Raw genomic sequence first — 22,922 nt, forward strand, 5'->3', positions numbered from 1 at the left:
TTATTGCATGTTAGTTATGCCTACAATGCAAAATTGCTTCCTCACGATTGGAAGCTCCTGTAGCCGCATATGATTTCAAAACAGGCGAAATGCCACAAAACCGGTTTGTGAATAGGTCTGTGAGTTAGGAGTCCTCTTGACTTCTTTTAAGCTGTCACAGCTGGTGGGAAGGTGTGATTTGTTGGGGGCAGGGCCGGATTAACTGGGCACAAATGTCTGATGCCCCCCCCTGTCCCCCAGTCAACGTGAATTGGGTGGTCAGTTAATAGGCTATACCGAAATAGTTTTCAACATTTTGAATATTAGTGTCGGGTGAATTAGGAAATGTTCTCAAAGTAGCCTTATGGCTGAAAGCTGCTTGGGATCCCCCCTGTCAAGCAATATAACCATACAAACGCGCGCACTCATTGTTTCAAAAGGAGTAAATTCGGCTTTGTCAGAACTGAGCTGTGGACGACACGGCACGGTATGCCCAATTGAAAATAAATCAACGCAACGCAACACAGACCCCGCTTCTCTCGCGTCAGTCACTGACATGAACGAAACACAGAACCCGCTTTTCTCACGGCAGTCACTGACAGTAACCTAGAATAAATGCATGGGGAAAAAAACCTCCCCATGACAAAGACATCGTAAAACACTGAAAGTTAATATTTTGTCACTATAACATACATCTGTCCTTTGTCAAATGTGTTATGTTCCAAGTAGCCTAGTGCGTAATTCTGCTTCATAAAGTTGAACAAATACATTTGCTTATTTCACAGAAAAATATAATTAGCCAGTTAGGGTCTACAGTGCAGAGTTGGTAAGTTATGGTAGGCCAACTTGGAGTGAACATACAAACAGGGGAAATTCTTTCTCTAGTAGCTGAATAGCTTCAGGTGCGCACGTAGACATAAGGCCGAACATGCAAGCGCCAATAAATCGTGCTCTCACGACAATCACGCTGTTAAACTTAAATAGGTTAACATCACTCTAAGTTCGCCTTCAAGCAAGGAAAACGATGATTTGAAGACATCTGTTTCGTTGGAAGGGCAAGGGGTAGCAACAGGGCAACACAGAGACAGGCCCGATGGCAGGGCTGTTATGAGAGTATTAAAATATGGGATATTCTATGGGAAAACATTAAAACGGCAAGACAGCGGGGGGAAGTTAAAATACGTGAGAAACACGGAAAAAGTCGGCATGCATTGTTTCTGTCCCCGTGCACAGGGATTATTTGTCATAATATTAATCACATATGATTATTTGTGAAATTGTGCAAACAGGCGCAACATATTTGAAAAGGAAGGACTGGTAGCATGCAAGCTCACGGGAAAGATTGATTTAAGAACGTTATCACAGTGTGTGGCTGTGGCGCAAAGCAGCGCGGGCAGAAGACAGCGACAATTGGCAGGGGAGGGTCATGTCTTTTTTAACAATTCTGTCGGAGGGTCATTGAACAATTTCTAGCAGGCAAGGGAGGGTCATGCAACTTTTGACTGAAGCACTCAAAATTCCTCCAGTGGCCCCTTAAATAAATAACGAACAGTCCCTAGATAGCTGCTGGGCTATATGTCTTGGTTCATGTCTGTTAACAACTCATTGCCGTCAAACGCGTAGCCTATCTCGCGGTTGCATCCATTACAAACAAACATGCAATGTGAACGTCTGGGATTGGGAAGAGCACTAAATGCTCTACTGAATAAGCACGAAGTCAAACCTTTAAATGAAAAACACTCTTTAATAATCAAAAAAATAAACCGCTAATGAAGTAAAATTGTGACCATCAAAAACCGTTTATCGCCTGTAACTCCGTCATAACAGGAAGGCATTTGGCTGAGCAACGGAGGTTAATATGCTCTATATTTTGTCCAAATGATGTCTGTCTATCATTGTTGCACTCGGAGAAAACCAGAATGTTTAATTTGTCCTGCGTTTCTTCTATGGCTGCAAACGGGATTCACTCACAGTTAACCAAATATTTCTTTATTAGGGCAGGGCAGGCATATTTCTGGCTATTAAATTATTTCTAAACCAGTCTGCTAAAGTCTGTAGAGTGAAGTCTGTGTAGGTTTTCCAGGCTCCATTTCTTTTTACGAGACACCCTGCTCACTTGAGCCATCTACCGGTTGTATCGGTTGTTGCAGCGTCTCACTGGGAAAATACAAATTAAAGTCGCGTGATACCGCGTGATCCCACGCGCGGACCGCGAGTGAAGCTGGCCAAGTCGAAGCACTGCCCACTGTAAGTCGCTTTAGCTAAAAATGCGTCAGCCAAATGTAATGTAATGTAGATATCCAGCATGATGTTTTTTCCCCATTGAGATCTGATGTGTTTTATTTTTTTAAATGTATAATTTTTTTGAGCAGTGTATAGTAAGAGTTAAGGTTTGCTCAGAAAGAGAAGAAGGTAGAATAAGAATTTATTGATGATGTAGGTAGTTACTTCAATTAACCAAAATATAGAATAATTGGCTTATTTTCTTACACATAGTGGCCATATTGGAATCTTACCAGATTATACTTGATGCCTCATATATTATTGAGGTTGTCATGTGATAAAATGACTGTTCAAACTTTGAAATTGTTTTTGAATGATATTTCTATCATGAATAACAATTGAGATGGTCTATATTTTCACATTTGGTATCCGCCATATTGGATTTCAAAATGGCGAACATCAAGTTTGTTTGGAAATCATTTCAATAGCTTCCTTGGCCCTAAAAATTGAGTGTTAGAACTTAAAATACTTTTTTATCTTGTTGTATCAACAATTCTATTAAGAATGGTAGCCATATTTGAATTCAAGATGGCGGCCACTAGGGGGCGCTATGTGTTGGGGTCCATTTCAATTTTTGATCACTAGGGGTAGTAGTATAACTGTGCCAAGTTTCATGCTTCCTGCAAAAACTGAACGATTCCGGTGCTTAGCCGCTGTACTAATGAGTGTTTGTGAAGTGCTGTGATGGAGTTGATAGTAAATAGAAATCGCATGACTGTAGATAAAAATTTGAAAGGTCAGAGCATGTGATTGAGTGAGCGCAGTGCAGTGGTGTGTCCATTTGGGAAGATTCCATACAAATTTTTCTTAGGGTAACACTTAGGTTATAGGGTAAAAACTACCTATCGTCGGCCCCGACGATAACGGCGATAAGCCATATCTCAGGATAGGAAGGTCCTAGAGACCCCAGACCAAGTGTCCTGGATGCCTTTCTTCAAGACAAATCGATAGAGCCCAACTGTCCAACTGTGGATTTTCAAAGCTTGGTAATATAACCGTGCAATGGGTTCAGTAACTTCCTTTGTGGGTGAGGGACCATATTGGTAGACAGTATGAGATGGTTGAGAATATAATCGCTTTTAGTAGAGGATAGATATGATCTGATCTTGTTGTATACATATAGTTTCTGATTTAACTTTTTAGCTAGCTTGGAAGCGTGTTCACGGTGTGTAAGGTGTGAGTCAAGTAGTACTCCCAAATACTTATATGATTTGGTGATGACAAGAGTTTGATTTGAAAAGATTACAGGACTGGTGATGGACAGATGCTTTCTGGGTGAGTGGAAATACATGCATTCAGTTTTTTAACATTGATTGTTAATTCAACCACTTATGTAAAAATTGAAGGCAGATGACAGTTTGGAGTTTATCATATTAGATAGAAAGAGCACAGTGTCATCAGCATACATTAGGCATTTAGAGTATTTACACACAGCTGGGAGATCATTAATATATAGAAGAAAGAGTAAAGGCCCCAGAATGCTTCCCTGTGGGACACCCATACCACATCCCAAGAGCTGAGATATTGCATGGTCAATTTTGACAACTTGTGATCTATCAGTTAAATAAGAAGAGATCATGTCTAATACTGAGGGCGATAGGTTAAAAGGGTGAAGTTTGGATAATAAAATCAGGTGGTCTACTGTGTCGAATGCTTTACGAAAAATTTGATAAAAATTGCTCCAGTAATGTGTCTTCTATTGAGAAAGTTACAAATTTCCTCAATGAAAAGTAGTAAAGCAGACATGGTGGACCGTTATGCACGGAAACCATGTTGACAGTCACTTAGCCTGTTACTGTTTTCTAGATAGCGGCTTAATTGATTGTGCAACGTCTATATGTGTGTATATATGTGTGTGTGTGTGTGTGTGTGTAACGGGTTTGACAGATTACCTCTGAGCTGGCGATAAGGAAGGCAAAGCAGGGAAGAGTGGACAAGATCACATAGGCCAACGCCACGGGTCTCCTGAGAGAGAGAAATCATATCATTTGATGTCTAAACTGTGAGAGAGAGAGAAATCATATCATTTGATGTCTAAACTGTGAAAGAGAGAAATCATATCATTTGATGTAGCAGCGAAGCGGCGGTCATATAGGTTTAGTCAGATTTTTTTTATTTCTTTTTTTTTTTCGCATGTCCAAATTTCCGTCAAGGATTCCTGGGACACTGTAAGACCGGGGTACACGAAACTTGGTGGGCATGTAACCCCACATAGATAGCATGGAACCTCCTGTTTTCGTTTTGATCTCTAGCCCCCCCCCCCCCCCCCGCTGGACTGGACCCCCGAAAGGAGGGTAGGGCAGACACAGTTTTCTGTGAATATCTCGAGAACCGATTTTTTTGTATGTTGATCTCAAAGGGCCATGTCAACCCATTCCATAACCACTCATTTCATGTATAGCGCCACCTAGTTAAACACAAAAAAGTAAAAATGAGGTGTTGTAATCGCAGGTATCTGTGACCTAACATAGTCAAAACTTCACGAAATTGGAAGTGTATGATCATTATGACACCTTCTGAATGCACACCAAGTTTCGTGGAATTCCGTTCATGGGGGGCCACACAATAAATTAATTTATATTACTATACACCAACTGGCCTGTAGGTGGCCGGAGACAGTTTTCTGTGAATATCTCGAGAACCGTAGGGCCTAGGAGGTCCACCTTTTTTTTGTATGTTGGTCTTAAGGGGGCATGTCAACCTATCCCATTACCACTTATTTCATGTATAGCGCCACCTAGTTAAAAATTAAAAAGCAAAACATTAGGTGTTTTCATCACAATATCTCTGGCTGACATGGTCAAAACTGCACGGAATTGAAAGTGTAGGATCATCATGACACCCTCCGAATGCATGCCAAGTTTCGTGGACTTTCGTTCATGGGGGGCCTTACAATAAAATAATATATGTGTACATTTAGTGACCATACACCAACAAGGATTCCCGGGACACTGAAAGACCGGGGTACACGAAACTTGGTGGGCATGTAACCCCACATGGATAGCATGGAACCATCGCTTTTCATTTTGATCTGTAGCCCCCCCGCTGGACTGGACCCCCCGAAAGGAGTGTAGGGCAGACACAGTTTTCTGTGAATATCTTGAGAACCGTAGGGCCTAGGATGACCAATTTTTTGTGTATGTTTGCCTCCAGGGGTCATGTAAACCCATTCCATATGCACACATGTGCATAAACAGATACACACGCACACACATACATTCACAGTAATCCTACGTATGACACATACTCACACAGTATACATATATACGCATGCATGCACATGCACACACACAGGCACATAAACAGGCACACAAGCACATGCACGCACACACACCCACCAACATAAACATACACATGCACACAATTCAAGAATTTCTCAGAATTATGAACAGGCAAGATGGGGGTGGGGTTGTATAAAATGTATATTACATGTGAAATCTATGAACTAATCATGTTTTGGTACTTGTTGTCTAGCAGATACCAGTGAGAATTGAGTGTGCATAATGCAATACAGTGAGACAGTTAGAATCATATATGCCTTTCAGCGTGACTTATTTTTGTGGAAAACGTGCTGGACTGGGCGGCGGTCGTATTTTGTACCGCTCTGCGGTACATCTAGTTTATGTACGAGTGATGGGACATTAAAGGGTTAGCTCATGATCCTGTGGAGATGAGGAAGATGTGTTATTTACATATGATGATGATGAGGAAGATGGCAATGGACTTTTATGCTGATCTGTATGGGACTTCTAAGTGTGATCCTGCATACTTAGGACAACTGCTGGAAGGCCTTCCAATGCAATACATCATCGTACAGGAAGTGTCTGAGGTTGTCCAGCAGCTTTCCAAGGGGCGTTCAACTGGAATTGATGGCTTGCCTGCGGCATTTGTTCGATCTTTTGAGGACCCTTAGGCAAGGACTATATTGAGATGCTGCAAGAGGTTCTCAGGAGGAGCGAGCTGCCGGTTAGCTGCAGGAGAACAGTAATAGGTCTGCTCCCTAAAATATTGGAGACCCTTATCTTTAATGGGGCCGGATTACTGTCCAAATATTGTCCAAAGTCTTAGCCAACACACTCAAAAGATATTTGGATGTTTTAATCGTAAAGGACCAGACATATTGTATCCCAGGTAGGACTATATCATGGCCAATTAGCTTTTAATGAGAGACATTATAGTGTCAATGGGAAATAATCTTGATCTTGCTTTTTTGTCTATTGATCACGAAAAAGCATTTGATTGGTTGGGGCATGAGTACCTCTTTAATGTCCTGTAGGCCTTTCGGTTTGGAGAAAGATTTGTTTCCTTTCTAAGGTTACTGTACAGAGGGGCATCAGTTATAGATAGATAGATAGATAGATACTTTATTGATCCCCAAGGGGAAATTCAGGGGGTCTCAGTAGCATACAGACATCACGCACAACATGCACTTACAGCAGAAATGGTAAATATAAGTATAAGTATAAACATATAACCAAACTCCACTGTACAATAGAGACAGTAGGAGATAAGAAAAACTAACAAAACTAAATACTAAATATACTATATAAATTAAATGTAAAAAATCCAGTGTGCTTGAGGGTGATCAAGCATGAGACGCTTGTAGTGACAGGGCCTGTAGTTCTGTGTGCATGGTGAGGTGCTCAAGAGAGTGAGTGTCATGGTGAAGGTGCAAAAGTAGTCCAACAGTAGTCCTTTAGTTATGTGTGCATGGTAAGGTGCTCAAGAGAGTGAGTGTCATGGTGAAGGTGCAAAAAGTAGTCCAACATTAGTCCAACAGTGCAATAATAAGGTCTAGAGACCAGCAAAAATAATATGGACAAATAGGAGAGTAAAGTATAATGTAGACAAGGTAATATAAAAAAACTATGTCAGTGCAAGAACAGGTTGAGGTAATAGGGTTATAGCCATTCAGTATTGTAGCAGAAGCCATTGATGTGTGCTAATATAGCATGAAAAAAAGTGTAGCAAGAAAACAGTAGTAAAAACATTAGGCTGTGGACATTAGTAAAACAGTAGTAAAACAGTAGTAAAGCAGTAGTGGGCAGTCAGTACTCAAACATGGAGAGGGTGGAGAGGCAGACAGACTAAGCAGAGAAGTCTATCTCTCCTCTTCCCTTTAGTGAAGCATTGAATTTCCTTCTTCTTTGTGCTTTCTCCCCAGCATACCACTGCATAGAAGAGGACGCTGGCCACAACAGACTGGTAGAACATCCTGAGGAGCTTGCTGCACACATTGAAGGACCGCAGCCTCCTCAGGAAGTACAGCCTGCTCTGCCGTTTCTTGTAGAGTGCGTCAGTGTTGGCTGACCAGTCCAGTTTATTGTCCAGGTGGAGACCCAGATACTTGTAGGTGCTTACCACCTCCACATTGACCCCATCAATGGAGACTGGTAGCAGAGCGGTCTTAGAAAATCCACCAGCATCTCCTTGGTCTTTGAAGTGTTGAGTTGAGGTGATTGAGTTTGCACCATTGCACAAAGTCCTCCACCAGGCTCCTGTACTCCTCCTCTTACTCGTCCCTGATACGCCCCACAATTGCAGTATCGTCAGAAAACTTCTGCATGTGGCATGACTCGGTGTTGTAGCAGAAGTCAGATGTGTACAGGGTGAAAAGGACTGGAGAGAGCACAGTTCCCTGTGGTGCTCCGGTGCTGCTGATCACAGTGTCAGAGAGACAGTTCTTCAGTCTTCAGTTATGCTCAAAGTAGGAGGTGAGCTCAGTTTCCCAGTCCCGGTTAAAAGGGGGACACGACAAAGGCTGTAATTAAAGTGTTAATTTCGTCTGACGAGATGAGACGAAATGTGTTCGTCAACAACTTTTTTTTCCATGAGTAAGAGATGAGGACGAGACGGCACCGATGTCCTGAAACACTGAGAAGACTATATTAGCATTATTGTTGACGAAAAAAGTTGAGACTAAAATGTTTTGCATTAAATAAAAACTAAGATAAAATCTCTCTTAATTTTCGTCTACTAATGAGACGATAGAATATCTAGTTGTTAAAGCGATGGTTCGGAGTAATTTCACCCTAGGGTCCTTTGCACCATGACCCCGAGCCAAACATCCTCCCAGAACCTTTTTTCCCTTGGTCGAACCCTGGTCGAGTAGCGCTGTCAGAAACTAATGACGTTCTGCAGTCGTGATGGAACCAACTTTTATCTCGTAAATTACCCCACTAATAATGCCCTGAATGGTACGAAACTTCTGCTGTAGTACAACAGAAGCCCGTAAAAGTCCTTGCAGGAAGCGATTACATAAACGTTTTTTGGTATATCCATTTTTTTATATTTTTTTCCCTAAGTGTTTACAACTTAGTGTTAACTAATAATTGTTGCAACCTGGACTACGAACAAAATATTAGTGCATTCCTGGATCTACATCCTTATGCATGCTTCCTGCAAGGACTTTTACGGGCTTTTCCCAAATCACGGAAGAAACGTCGACGCAGCGGTATAGTAGCAGATCATCAGGCAAGTCTTATTTAAATAAACTCCTGGTGCACTTACAAACTTTCTAATGCCTCGTTATTGGACTTAAGGTCATAGTTGTACTACAGCAGAAGTTTCGTACCATTCAGGCATTATTAGTGGGGTAATTTACGAGATAAAAGTTGGTTCCATCACGACTGCAGAACGTCATTAGTTTCTGACAGTGCTACTCGACCAGGGTTCGACCAAGGGAAAAAAGGTTCTGGGAGGATGTTTGGCTCGGGATCATGGTGCAAAGGACCCTAGGGTGAAATTACTCCGAACCATCGCTTTAAGCTTTCAAAATATTCAGAATGAGTTCATGCTCAGCAGCTTTCCTGTAGGCTAGGCTAGGCTATGTGCTGTTGCTGCAACCCTGTAACTCCATGGAACAACAACACCGGAGATTTCTGCCCGAGTTAGCAAGCTAAGCCTTATACCACAACACGACATATGCGTAAGTAACAAGCTAAGCCTTATACCACAACACAAGTTAGCAAGCTAAGCCTTATACCACAACACGACATACTCATAAGTTGAAGCTTCTCTCATACATACACAAATTAACATCCCCCAGAATGTCCATAAGAAAATGTTCAGCAAGTAATGTCACCTATTTAACTAGTTACACTGATGATGCAAAGTTCGCTAGCAAGTAAGCTAATGAAGCTAATATGCAAAGTTTGGTGAATGCAGGGCTCTCAAGTGTCACACATTGAGCGTGACAGTCACTCATTTCGGTCTTTAGTCACGCACTCCCGCCACACATTGTATTTCTCACGCAGAAAAAATATTTATTCATTCATTCAACCTTTATTTATTCTCGGAGGGTCATTGAGGGAAGCCCTCATTTTCAGTGAAGCCGAGATTACATAAACACTACAGATAACAAAAAGACAAAAAATGCCGGACGGAGCGGCGTAGTCGCCAGCGTTCCCGCGACATCAAGACAAACAAACACATTTACAAAATAACAATTGACGCACAAGACAAAAGATGCCTGATGGAGCGGCGTAACCGCCAGCGTACCCGAGACACCTAACGGTAGACATACAAGACAGACAACAAACAAAAATGAACAAGTAATACAATAAATAAATAAGAAATTAGAATAAAGAAAAGTCCGTGTTAACTTAGTCCAACTCTAGCTGTGTAATCGCTGGGGTAGAACTTCGGTAGATGAGATGGCTTGTAGTTGACACGACAGAGTCAGTTGGCCTACGCTCTGGTGAGACGCGCTCATCAGACCATCGCTGTTGACAGGCACCAGGAAGATGAGTTGAGGAGTTGTACCTGAGTGAAGGGACACAGGGATACAGGAGGATACCATCCTCTGTTGTCGGCTTGATGACAGTGCGGCCGGATCCTGGATGGATGTAGCGTTTCCTGCGTAATATCCCTGCGTTGCCCGGCATAGGTCGAGCACATTTTCCCTGATAGCCGCGTTGAAAGATGACGACTGCAAAAGTTGTAGGGCAGTGTATCGTAGGTCCAACATCAGCAAGGCATTCTCACACTGACACAGTCCAAAGAGAGCTATGCACAAGCTGCGTCCTTCTCCTGCGTTAGGCCAGCTGACAGTCCACCGACTAGATCAGCCACCGATGTCACAGCTGAGAGTCAACCGACTACATCAGCCATTTAAGTTCATAGATTGAATGAGGAGTCTTACTCCCAACTGACAGTCAACCGACTGAAACAGCCACTGAGTCCGTATGCTGATGAGTTGGATAGTAGGCCTAAATGTTACGGAGATAACGGTCTTTCAATGGAATGCCGTCTCTTAGGCAAAAACAGACAAAAAACCACCACGGAAAGGGAAAAAAACGCAACAAAAAACAACTGTTGATATGTTAACGAATAAAATATACAAATCAGAAACATATGTAAATCAAGTTATGTAAATATTAGAAAATAATCAAACAAAAATAGGCCAAACGGAGCGGCGCATCTGGCCAGCGTCCCCGTTACTAGGCAACCTCAAATGTATTGATATATTTATGATATGTTTATGATAAATAAATGTTCTATGGCTGCGCTGCTCTCACTTTGGAACCAACAGGAATCAAGCGCGTCTCCCCAGGAGACAGTTCTGCCAGCCAATCAAAAGAAAGAAAGGGGCTACACAATATCTAATCAGAAAATAGCACTACTGTATGTGGGTAAGATTTAAAGGAACACGCCACCCAATGTCAGTAGTAATATATGTTCTTACCTTAACTTTCACGAGTTGAGTCATACCTCTCCCGTGTCCGTACGTGCACTCAAACGCTCTGGTGCGCGGCTGGACTGTGTTAGCATGTTGCTATGCTAGCGGGCTTTGACGGCAACTAAGCGTAGAAGTAATCAAAAACATCCACGTTTTACCGACTTAAATACAGTTGCACGAGTAGTTGATAGAAATGCTACGGCCACGCAACGTGAAACGTGGCGATTTTCCAAGCGAATAAACCGGAGAACTACAATGTGTGGCGCAATAGCACTTGGGAGTACTTCGACCTAGCGTAGTAGTATTGTTAACACCTAATTGTAGATCCTATCCACCACAGAGTTTAGAATCCATGCTGGATCGACCCTCAGCCTCTCCCTCCCCTCTGAGCGAGAGAGAGGCACACACACTAGAGATGCGCTGATGGGCTATTATTTCAAACATAACTGCATAGCAAAACTTATCATCCATCAGCCATCCATCAACACCAAAGTTTTTTTACCAATTTTCGAAACGGCACCCGCCGACCATCCGCTGGTTGTTTTAATGTAGGCTATATGGGTGATACAGCGCTGCTGACGTGAGGCTAGAAAGCCGTTGCCTGTTCTAGGAAGACTGATCCAATGCAGCAAATATATTAAAAGGCTAAAGTCGTACATTGGCTATGTTGTAGCCTATCCCCAGAATATCAGCAGCAAACTCAGTCTCTGTCTCGCAAAACAGTCTCCAAATAAAACGCACATCGGCCTGTTGCCTATACTGCCAGCTTGTGAAAATATATCGTCCAAAATGCTTGATTGCATTGCATTCTCCACATTTTTAGCTACATTTTCATGTACCACATCAGTATTTTTGTTCAGTGAATCTTTTGTAAATTGCTTTAAAATGAATTGCGCTGTCTGTCTGAAAAAGACGCGCTCGTGCAGTCAAAATGAATGGGAGTCTTCAGAACAGGCTTTCAGTCACCCTGACATAACAGTGTGTAAAGTAGCCTATAATGTGAATGATTTGTTATTTTATCAAGGATTTATTTCTTTTTGCAAAAAATAAAGTACAATAGGCATTAATTAGTAGGCCAGGAGCATGTTGAAATTATGTGGCAAATTGCGTTTTTTATTACAATGATAAAATTGTAAAAGGACGTGACCGAAGCTGAGGCAAGCCAGGCAATAGGCCTATGGGCCCGACGGTAATTGTAAAGCAATTTACAAAAGATTCACTGAACAAAAATGCTGATGTGGTACATGAAAATGTAGCTAAAAATGTGGAGAATGCAATGCAATCAAGCATTTTGGACGATATATTTTCACAAGCTGGCAGAAAAGGCAACAGGGCGATGTGCGTTTTATTTGGAGACTGTTTCGCGAGACAGAGACTGAGTTTGCTGCTGATATTCTGGGGATAGGCTACAACATAGCCAATGTACGACTTTAGCCTTTTAATATATTTGCTGCATTGGATCAGTCTTCCTAGAACAGGCAAGGGCTTTCTAGCCTCACGTCAGCAGCGCTGTATCACCCATATAGCCTACATTAAAACAACCAGCGGATGGTCGGCGGGTGCCGTTTCGAAAATTGGTCAAAAAACTTTGGTGTTGATGGATGGCTGATGGATGATAAGTTTTGCTATGCAGTTATGTTTGAAATAATAGCCCATCAGCGCATCTCTAGTGTGTGTGCCTCTCTCTCGCTCAGAGGGGAGGGAGAGGCTGAGGGTCGATCCAGCATGGATTCTAAACTCTGTGGTGGATAGGATCTACAATTAGGTGTTAACAATACTACTACGCTAGGTCGAAGTACTCCCAAGTGCTATTGCGCCACACATTGTAGTTCTCCGGTTTATTCGCTTGGAAAATCGCCACGTTTCACGTTGCGTGGCCATAGCATTTCTATCAACTACTCGTGCAACTGTATTTAAGTCGGTAAAACGTGGATGTTTTTGATTACTCCTACGCTTAGTTGCCGTCAAAGCCCGCTAGCATAGCAACATGCTAACACAGTCCAGCCGCGCACCAGAGCGTTTGAGTGCACGTACGGACACGGGAGAGGTATGACTCAACTCGTGAAAGTTAAGGTAAGAACATATATTACTACTGACATTGGGTGGCGTGTTCCTTTAACACAACAACCAATGAAAAAAAGCATATCCTGGAATTGTTCACATGATTCAGCTACCGAAAGTTTCGTTCGCCCTCAGAGGAAACCACTGAAGCTTCGAGCATTACTTTGAGCACAGAGTAAGTCATCTTTAAATGTTACAACAAATTCACAACTTGTTTGACACAAACAATGACAACTTGACTGCTGTTAGAGAATGTTGTCCAGATAGAATCAGTTGTTCATGAGTGTCTGAACTTAGCCAACAGTTACAGCCTGTTCACCGACAACACCTGCTCAGAACAGTCTAGGCCTAGTCATATTTTCGTTATCATACGATGACTGACATATTGTCACATTATCAGGCTTAACGTGTTCAGGCACCGTGCCTAAATTCAGGCGTGAGCTGGTATGCTTAAGATTTGAAAATAGTCAATGAGACAACATATGACGTCCTCATAAATGTCTGATAACTTCAGACATTTTTTATAGCTTTAAGTCCTGCATTATAAGCATCTCCCTGTCACCAAATAGGCTCATTATATGTATTAGCACTAAATAAATAAAAGTAAATAAATAGGCTAAGTAAATTAAAGGGCATTGCAGTCGATGTTATAGGTCACTTTTAAAATCTTGTCATATTTTATCATTATATCCTGGCCATAAATGCATCAATAATTGCATCTGTCTCAAAAATGTCAGGTAAAAAGCAACAATCAAATGCCTGACCTGTTTGGAAAGGTGAGACACTGTAATTTTTTGGAAAACAATCTGAATAACTGTGTGTGATGTACTGATAGCGTTACAGAGGCTAGAATATTGTTTTCTCTTTCTGCCGGATAACAAGCATCTCTGAACTGACCACATTTCAGACCTCTAGGTCACTTGATATGACTTAGAAACAGAACTGAGACCTAGAATCAGGTCGTGTGAAGCTGTGTGCAAAAGTAGATCAATATAGAATGAACAAATGAGTTTAGCCCATTATTTGCCAAGGTATGTGTTTTGTCAAATGCCCTATGGAAACTCCCCATAGGACTTTTGGTTATCCAAAATGCTTACTGACAATCAAATGATTATTGCATAATCTTGGCCTCAAATGCAAGGGGAGTTGGCCTCAAATGCAATTGTACTTCAGGGGTTCTGATATGGAATGACTACACTAAATATGGAATAATTACAAAAAGGCCCAAAAAAGGCCTAAACATAAATGATCACAGTCATCTAATCTTTCCTAACGATCAGCTAGCTGTCTGCCCCATAAGCAGGCCTTCAAAAAAACGTGTGTCTGTAGGCAGCCTAGGCTCCGAGATCTGTACACAAAAACAATTGCTACCAACAAGGGTTGGCAGCCCACTTAAAGGCAAAATAAAGTGTTTCAACCAATAACCGACGATATGCGCGTTTAGTAGAGTTTTAATTGCACAGGAGGAAGGGGGAGGGAGTAGCGAGCTAGCATTTGCTACATTTGCTGCCATGGCTAGTCTAGCAACTCTCCGTTGGCTTGTGAGCTGTAAAAATTAAACTTCTATCAGGCCAATCAAATCGTGTATAGAGACAATAGGCGGGCTTAACATAATGATTGATGGCAGAGTTGCAACGGTTTGGCTTGAATTCCCTGCTACTTGAAAACAAAGAAGATGATTGTTGCTGTTGGCAAACAGTGTGACACGAGTTAAGCTTTTTTTAAGTTGGCAAAAGTTTGAACTAGCAAACTAGCTCCGCTGGTATGAAAAACGCATGGGACTCATAGCGCTGTCCTATTAGTTGGGTCATCTATAGCAGTTCTGTGACCGTGGAGAGCGAAGGTTCGTTTCTCACTAGATTTGTCATCTATAAAGGTTAAAGAAAAAAATTAGCCGGGGTGCCCCTTACAAAAATGTGGGGACATTTTGTGAGAGCTCTATATCCAAAATGGCTGCCGTAAGCCAAGCTGGATATTAACTTTTTAATGGTTTTGCCCACAGTGCTGCATAACACATGGTTTCTGAGACTATTTGGGTCAAGAAATTCATAAATGATGTAGATTTATTGATTTGAACTATTTCTGACCTTCAAATTCAAGATGGCCGCCAATTTTTGGCTCTTTAAATGTTAATTTTTCAAAATTGTCATAGAGCTGTAATATTAGGCTCAAATGGAAGCTCTGCTCAAACTAATTATTTATTTGAATTAACTAAAAAGACTCTCCATCTGAATCTGTTGAATCTCCACATTGACTCATTACATTACATTACATTACATTTGGCAGACGCTTTTTTCTACCCAAAGCGCCTTACAACATGGTAAACAGTTTAAAGCTTTAGAACAATTCTCTCAAAAATACTAGAACAATTTAAAAGAATGTAAAAAGGTAGAGCACAATAAGAAAAAGTGCATCAGTGAGTGCTGTTTTTATACAGTCAAGTGTCACTTCTAGTCCGGTGGTAAGTGCTATAATTAGCTAGTTGTAAGTAGTGCTACGAGAGCAGATATTCTCTGAAGAGCTGGGTCTTCAGGAGTTTTTTGAAGATGAAGAGGGATGTCCCTGCTCTAGTAGGAACTGGTAGTGCGTTCCACCAACAAGGAACAACAAAGGAACAAGTCTGAGGAGCGCAGCGGTCGGGAGGTAGCATATGCCTATATGAGGGCATTCAAGTAGGTGGGAGCCAAACCGGAGACTACATTGTAGGCAAGCGTTAGAGGCGAATTTGATGTGGGCGGTCATAGGTAGCCAGTGTAGCTGGATGAGCAGCGGGGTAACATGTGCCCTTTTGGGTTGTTTGTAGACCAGGCGCGCCGCCGCGTTCTGGATCATCTGAAGGGGTTTCACTGTGCAGGCTGGGAGACCTGTCAGGAGGCCGTTACAGTAGTCGAGTCGTGAGATGACTAGCTACCCAACGAGAGTTGGGTAGCATCTTGAGTGAAGTAAGTCTTGACTTTCCGTATGTTGTAGAGTGCGAAACGGCTAATTGGTTGTTGAGAACGACTCCTAAATTTCTTGCAGCCCTGGTAGGTGTAACAGACAGGGAGTACATTTTGATGTTGATGCCATGGTTTAGCTGGGAGGAACAGTAGTTTGGTTTTTGAGAGGTTTAGCTGGAGGTGGTTTGCCTTCATCCATGTAGATATGTCTGAGAGGCAATCCAAGATCCATGCCGAGACCAAGGGGTCATATGGTGGAAAGGACAGATAGAGCTGTGTGTCGTCTGCATAGCAGTGGTATGGGAAGCCATACGAACGGATAATCTGTCCTAAAGAGGTGGTGTAGATAGCAAAGAGAAGAGGGCCCATCACTGAGCCCTGGGGGACCACTGTGGTGAGATAGTGAGATGCGGACAGCTGTCCAAGCCATGATACATTAAACGAGCGTCCTGTGAGGTAGGATTCAAACCAGGAGAGAGCAGAACCGGAGATTCCCATGTTAGCGAGTATAGAGAGAAGGATGCAGTGATTAACAGTGTCAAAGGCAGCCTTTAAGTCAAGCAGAAAGAGTTCTGATGACCGAGCGGTCGCCTTGGCTTCCTTTAATGCTTCTATTACAGACAGCAGAGCCGTTTCGGTTGAGTGGCCCCTCTTGAACCCAGATTGATTTAGATCCAGAAGGTTGTTCTGTGAGAGGAATTCAGAGACCTGTTTGGAGACTGCTTGTTCGATACCTTTGAATAGGAAAGGTAGGAGTAAAGTAGGACGGTAGTTCTCAACTTGAGCAGGGTTGAGAGAAGTTTTCTTAAGTAACAGTGTTACCCGGGCCGTTTTGAATGCTGTTGGAAACGTGCCAGAGGTTAGCGAAGCATTGATCACGCGTGATAGCTGGTGTGATAGTCGGGCTGATGGACTGAAGTAGGCTCATAGGTAGGGGTCCAATGAGCATGTGGTTGGACGACTACCTGTCAGGAATCTATCTCACTCTCGGAGAGACTCCTCTTATCATCACTGCTACTCTCATCTGAGCAGTCATGAGGTGGGACTCAGAGTCATCATCAGGTGGGAGACGGATTGTACTCTTATTCTTCAGTTTGTGCCATTTGGAAACTCTTGCCTGGCCTGCTGAATAAGTGTACAATCCATGTCTCATCTGATGATGACTCTTTGAATCTTCATATGGAAAGGACAAACTACCTTACATTTCCAGCTCCATTACAACCTGCAAGAGCATCCTCCTCCCATTGGTCACGGCTGGGAACGGAAAGTGTCGACCAGTGCGTCACACCCCCTTGCCCCAGCAGCTCACACCTCATGAAAGCTCAGATGAGAGTAGCAGTGATTATAAGAGGAGTCAGTGTGGAGATTCAACAGATTCAGATTGAAAGTGTTTTTAGTTAATTCAATAAATAAATCATAATAAATAAACTAGAAAAGCATTTCCTGAAGGAAATACAGTGCATGAAAATGCAAAAAATATGATGTCAAATATCATACAGAGTAAAAACAAACTATATTGGTTGCTTGGTAGATAAGGTTTAATATGGTTGGAATGATTGAACGGTTAAATAGGTGGTTAAATTATTTAGGTAGATAATTGACGATAACTGACAGTTGGAATGGCTCTAATGTTTGCTAGCAGTTATGCTAACTATGTTATCAAAGTTAATAATGTTAACAAAGTTACTTAACTTAGTTAACTTAGCTAATGTTTTCATTTTTAGTAGTTATGCTAACTAGCATGTTATGTGACTTAGCTTACCTAGCTAATCATTTTTAGTAGGTATGCTAACTAGCATGCTAACATATTAAGTATGCTAACCATGTGACTTAGCTAATCATTTTTAATAGTTATGCTAACTAGCATGCTAACATGTTAATTATGTTAACCATGTGACTTAGCTAACCTTTGCTAAAAATGCTAACTAGCATGCTAACTATGCTAACCAAGTTACTTAGCTAATCATTTTTAGCAGTTTTGCTAAAAATGCTAACTAACATGCTAGCATGCTAACTATGCTAACCAAATTACTTAGCTAACTTAGCTAATCATTTTTAGCAGTTTTGCTTAAAATGCTAACAATGTTAGCAATGCTAACATGCTAACTATGCTAACTAGCTACAGCGGGTAGGAGTCATAGTTGATGACAAGTAAAAGTTACAATGGCTGAACAGTTAAAAAGTTCAGTAGTTTAAAGGGATAAATTGTTTAACAGTGAAATATTGTAGTGAGGACTTTTATTTTGAAACAGTTTTTGGCAGAGGAAGCAGTTGGACAGGATGTGTAGTCTTAATAGGGCCAGTTTGTATGCTTAAAGCCTGAGACTGGCAGTTGAGATCCAGGTGGCCTGAACACCTGCCATAGGATTCTAATTGCTTAACGGCTCTATTGTGATGTCATCAGCCCATGTTAAGTCTATGGGGAAATTTTGAACAGTTTTTAATTAATAGTTTAAGGCGAGACACTACAGGTGAATAGGGTAAAATTTTTAACAAGCAGATATCACTATGAAACTTCCCCAGTTGATTACTTACATTAATATGAGAAAAACATTTATTACAAGTTTGCTGTAATTTAATGTTTACATATGCAAATTAGACATTATCTAATTAAATATGCGCTAATTTGCATACTTTTTAAGGCACGAAACCTGAGCATTGGATACAGCCAGGTTCAAAATTATGTTTTCATTGTGTTCAGATATTAGATGGGAAAACATTTACAGAGGGATTTATGAATATCTACTTTTGTTATCCTGTAAATCAGAAAATTATGTCACTAGCCCTAAAAAATCATGTCATGTAAGTCAGGCTAGGAATAATATATCAACAAACCCCTCTGTAGAAATCTTCGACATATAGTTAGGCATAAGTCTAGAACGTTTGGTGTATGTACGTGCTTCTGAAGTGGAGTTTTTGAGCTCAGAATGTGAGCGGAAACTCATTTTGAGAAAACAGCCTTGAAAGACAGCCAATGAGATTCCGTTCTTAGCCTAGACTCGCCTTTGAACTTTCGCGATTGGTTGCTGATACAAAGGAAGTGTCCATATATGGATCACATAGCGTGATACAGAAAAAACAGAGCTTTCCAACGGTAGTACACATGTTATGTTTTGGACCACGGTCGCGGGAGTGCATGCAAGGTTAGAATGCTAACTTTTGCTGAATTTAGGAGAAATATACAGGCGCGAGTAGACACAATATAATGAAATAAACACCTAAATGTGTAAATCGGACTTTTTTGTTGTAGTAGTGTGATAGAATACATGCTAAGGTAACATACTAGCTCAAAATCTCGAAATTGACCAGTGCATGAAAAAACGATGTTTTCACCTGCCGTGTCTCGCCTTAAAAAGTATAAAAGTTACAAAGCTGAAAAATACATAGCCCACATGTCCTAAGTAAGACCTACGTAACATAGTTTGAATGAAGTTTCTACGTTAAACAGTTGAAGCTGCATTAACTGCGTTAGAACAAGAATAATAAAATGCCTAGGAAGAACAGTACAGTGCATTTTCATGCACTGTAATAATAAAAAAATGACACTGATGACCTATGTGTATGTTGTAATTTTGCTGCCCAAAACTGAACTCAGTTTGAGCAGAGCTTCCATTTGAGCCTAATATTACAACTCTATGACGATTTTGAAACATCAACATTTAAAGAGCCAAAAATTGGCGGCCATCTTGAATTTGAAGGTCAGAAATAGGTCAAATCAATAAATTTACATAAGTTATGAATTTCTTGACCCAAATAGTCTCAGAAACCATGTGTTATGCAGCACTGTGGGCAAAACCATTAACAAGTTAATATCCAGCTTGGCTTACGGCAGCCATTTTGGATATAGGGCTCTCACAAAATTTCCCCACATTTTTGTAAGGGGCACCCCGGCTAATTTTTTTCTTTAACCTTTATAGATGACAAATCTAGTGAGAAACGAACCTTCGCTCTCCACGGTCACGGAACTGCTATAGATGACCCAACTATATTGCGTGCAGAGGGAATTTGAAAGAAAAACGATTATCCCGCCCCTCGGACTGAGCACTGCCAACAGTGAGTGCCCAGACCCTACATTTTAATGGCTCGTCAGGCTATTAAACTAGACTAAGATGATGAGACTTTTAGTGAACTAAAACTTGACTAACAAAAATGTGCTGGGCAGCAACTGCTCTATGGGACAGATCTGTGCTGCTCTATGGGACAGATCTGTGCTGGGCAGCAGTTGCTCTATGGGGCAGATATGTGCTGGGCAGCAACTGCTTGTTTCCTCCTGAGGAAGGTAATGCCAATAGGACAAGACAGTCAACCTTTCATATTGGGTTTTAATGAGCTGGACTTAACAAGACAGTCAACCTTTCATATTGGGTTTTAATGAGCTGGACTTAACAAGACTGTCCCCCTTTCATGTGTCTGTCCTAACAACAAGGAAAGAGGATCATGGGGTAGCCTCTATTCCACTCCTTCCTAAAGACGAGGATCATGGGGTAGCCTCTATTCCACTCCTTCCTAAAGACGAGGGTCATGGGGTAGCCTCTATTACACTCCTTCCTAAAGACAAGGGTCATGGGGTAGCCTCTATTCCACTCCTTCCTAAAGACGAGGGTCATGGGGTAGCCTCTATTCCACTGCTTCCTAAAGACGAGGGTCATGGGGTAGCCTCTATTCCACTCCTTCCTAAAGACGAGGATCATGGGGTAGCCTCTATTCCACTCCTTCCTAAAGACGAGGGTCATGGGGTAGCCTCTATTCCACTGCTTCCTAAAGACGAGGATCATGTCTGCAGTAGCATGAGGAGCTGTCTTGTGAGGGCTGGACTCACAGCTCACAGTGGAGAGCAGCAGTCATGCATGAGCTGCACTGTACCTGACATACATGAAGACTCATGAGCTGCACTGTACCTGTCATACATGAGCTGCACTGTACCTGACATACATGAAGACTCATGAGCTGCACTGTACCTGTCATACATGAAGACTCATGAGCTGCACTGTACCTGACATACATGAGCTGCACTGTACCTGACATACATGAAGACTCATGAGCTGCACTGTACCTGTCATACATGAAGACTCATGAGCTGCACTGTACCTGTCATACATGAGCTGCACTGTACCTGACATACCTGAGCTGCACTGTACCTGACATACATGAGCTGCACTGTACCTGAGATACATGAGCTGCACTGTACCTGAGATACATGAGCTGCACTGTACCTGACATACATGAGCTGCACTGTACCTGACATACATGAGCTGCACTGTACCTGACATACATGAAGACTCATGAGCTGCACTGTACCTGTCATACATGAAGACTCATGAGCTGCACTGTACCTGACATACATGAGCTGCACTGTACCTGTCATACATGAGCTGCACTGTACCTGAGATACCTGAGCTGCACTGTACCTGTCATGCACGAAGACGTGGAGGTGGCCAGAAGTGGGGCGGGATTTATACCTTCTTGGAGGTCTTTTTACAAGCCTCCAATCAAGAAATGTAAGGCCGGTCTGCATTGGAGGCTCATTCATGAGGCTATAGCTATGAACAGACACACGTGGTGAGCCTGAATCTAGGAGAAAGTGTCCCTTTTGCGGGTGGGAGGAGACAGTTGAGCACCTCTTTCTGCGGGGGGATGTTAGAGGGATGTTGGGGCTTGCATCAAGATGCTTTTTAACTGAGCGACATTGGTCAACAACATTGAGGGTTTTTTGACAGTATAAGGGGTGGGAGGGTTGCTATGTGAGGGTGGGGAGGATGGGCAGGTTGTTTTTAAAATTTGAAACTGTTCTGTGAGCTCTGTGTATGGTTTTATTTGAGGCTAAAACACTTGTCAATGTTTTTAATTTGTAGTATTTAAACACCTGATATTGTTTTAATAAAACTCTCTCCCTCCCTCTTCTTCCCTCCCCCTCTCTCCCTCACTCTCTCTCTCTCTCTCACCCTCTCTCTCCGCTAGGTTGCTCTTGGTGGAGGTTATGTCCTGAGGATTTGTGTTGTGTTGCCGTCGGGCTCATCGCAACAGACCTATGGTTTACAGCGCACCAGGGTCAAAGTTCAACACGGATGAACTTTGACCCTCCCTCCCTCTCTCTCTCTTCCTCTCTCTCTTCCCCTCTCCCCTTCCCTCTCTCTCTCACCATTTCTTGTGCCCACTGAAGTTCCTCTTCTTCATGAACACCATGTACTCGCGCTCTCTCCTTCCCTCTCCCCCTCTCTCTCTTCTTATCTTTCTCTCTCTCCCCTTCCCTCTCTCTCTCTTCCTCTCTTTCTCCCTCTCTCTCCCCCTCTCTCTCTCTTCCTCTCTCTCTCTCTCTCTCACCATTTCTTGTGCCCACTGAAGATCTTCTTTTTCATGAACACCATGTACTTGAGTGGCAGCCAGACCAGTAAAGCCACGGTGGTGATGTAGGCCACGCCCGACGCTACGATCAGCCAATAGGCGGTGAGGGCGTCGCCCGGTGGTACTGCTTCCTCTTTCGCCCGGGAGACGATGGCGGCAAAACGCTGCATCACCACCAAGAGGGGCGTGGCCAGAGCAGCAAACTGCAGCAGCTCACAGACGGCGAATTTTAGAGTCCAACCAGATCCCATCCTGAGAGCAAGAGAAGAGAGGGAGGAGAGAAGAGAGAGAGAGGGAATGTCAGATCCCATCCTGATAGAGTGATAGAGCGAGAGACGAGAGGAGAGAGAGTCCTCCCTATGAGTCACCATATTATTCTGAAGATACATTTGATATCTTAAAAAAGGATATCACTGAACTTCAACCCATTGGGAAAATACTACTACCTGACTTAATGACCTTGATTATGTTGACCCATCTGGCCTAAAATATATTACAACACCCCAACAAAACACTGTGGTGAGTAGACAAAGGCATACTTTTGACTATATACTCAATAAACATGGCAAGGAACTTGTACAACTTTGTAAAGGTACTATGTACCTTGTCAATGGCAGAACAAGGGGTGACTCTCTGGG

The 22,922-nt window shown here is 42.3% G+C and overlaps 1 protein-coding gene across 1 annotated transcript in view; it reads right to left on the reverse strand.

The window, feature by feature from the left end:
- LOC143131798 (transmembrane protein 236) overlaps positions 1–22,535 on the reverse strand; it is a 43,182-nt gene extending 20,647 nt beyond the window's left edge. The window contains exons 1-2 of the mRNA XM_076291389.1: positions 22,264–22,535; positions 4,155–4,227 (exon numbers count right to left, since the gene is read on the reverse strand). Of these exons, the coding sequence (XP_076147504.1) occupies positions 4,155–4,227; positions 22,264–22,535 (345 nt within the window). The remainder of the gene's footprint in view (positions 1–4,154; positions 4,228–22,263) is intronic.
- Between the last annotated feature and the right edge of the window lie 387 nt (positions 22,536–22,922).

This window comes from Alosa pseudoharengus, unplaced genomic scaffold, assembly GCF_046254945.1.
Source record: "Alosa pseudoharengus isolate Yale_2024_CS ecotype anadromous, Long Island Sound unplaced genomic scaffold, YU_APseudo_1.1 YU_APseudo_1.1_scf_18, whole genome shotgun sequence".
In the NCBI taxonomy this organism is placed as follows: domain Eukaryota; kingdom Metazoa; phylum Chordata; class Actinopteri; order Clupeiformes; family Clupeidae; genus Alosa; species Alosa pseudoharengus.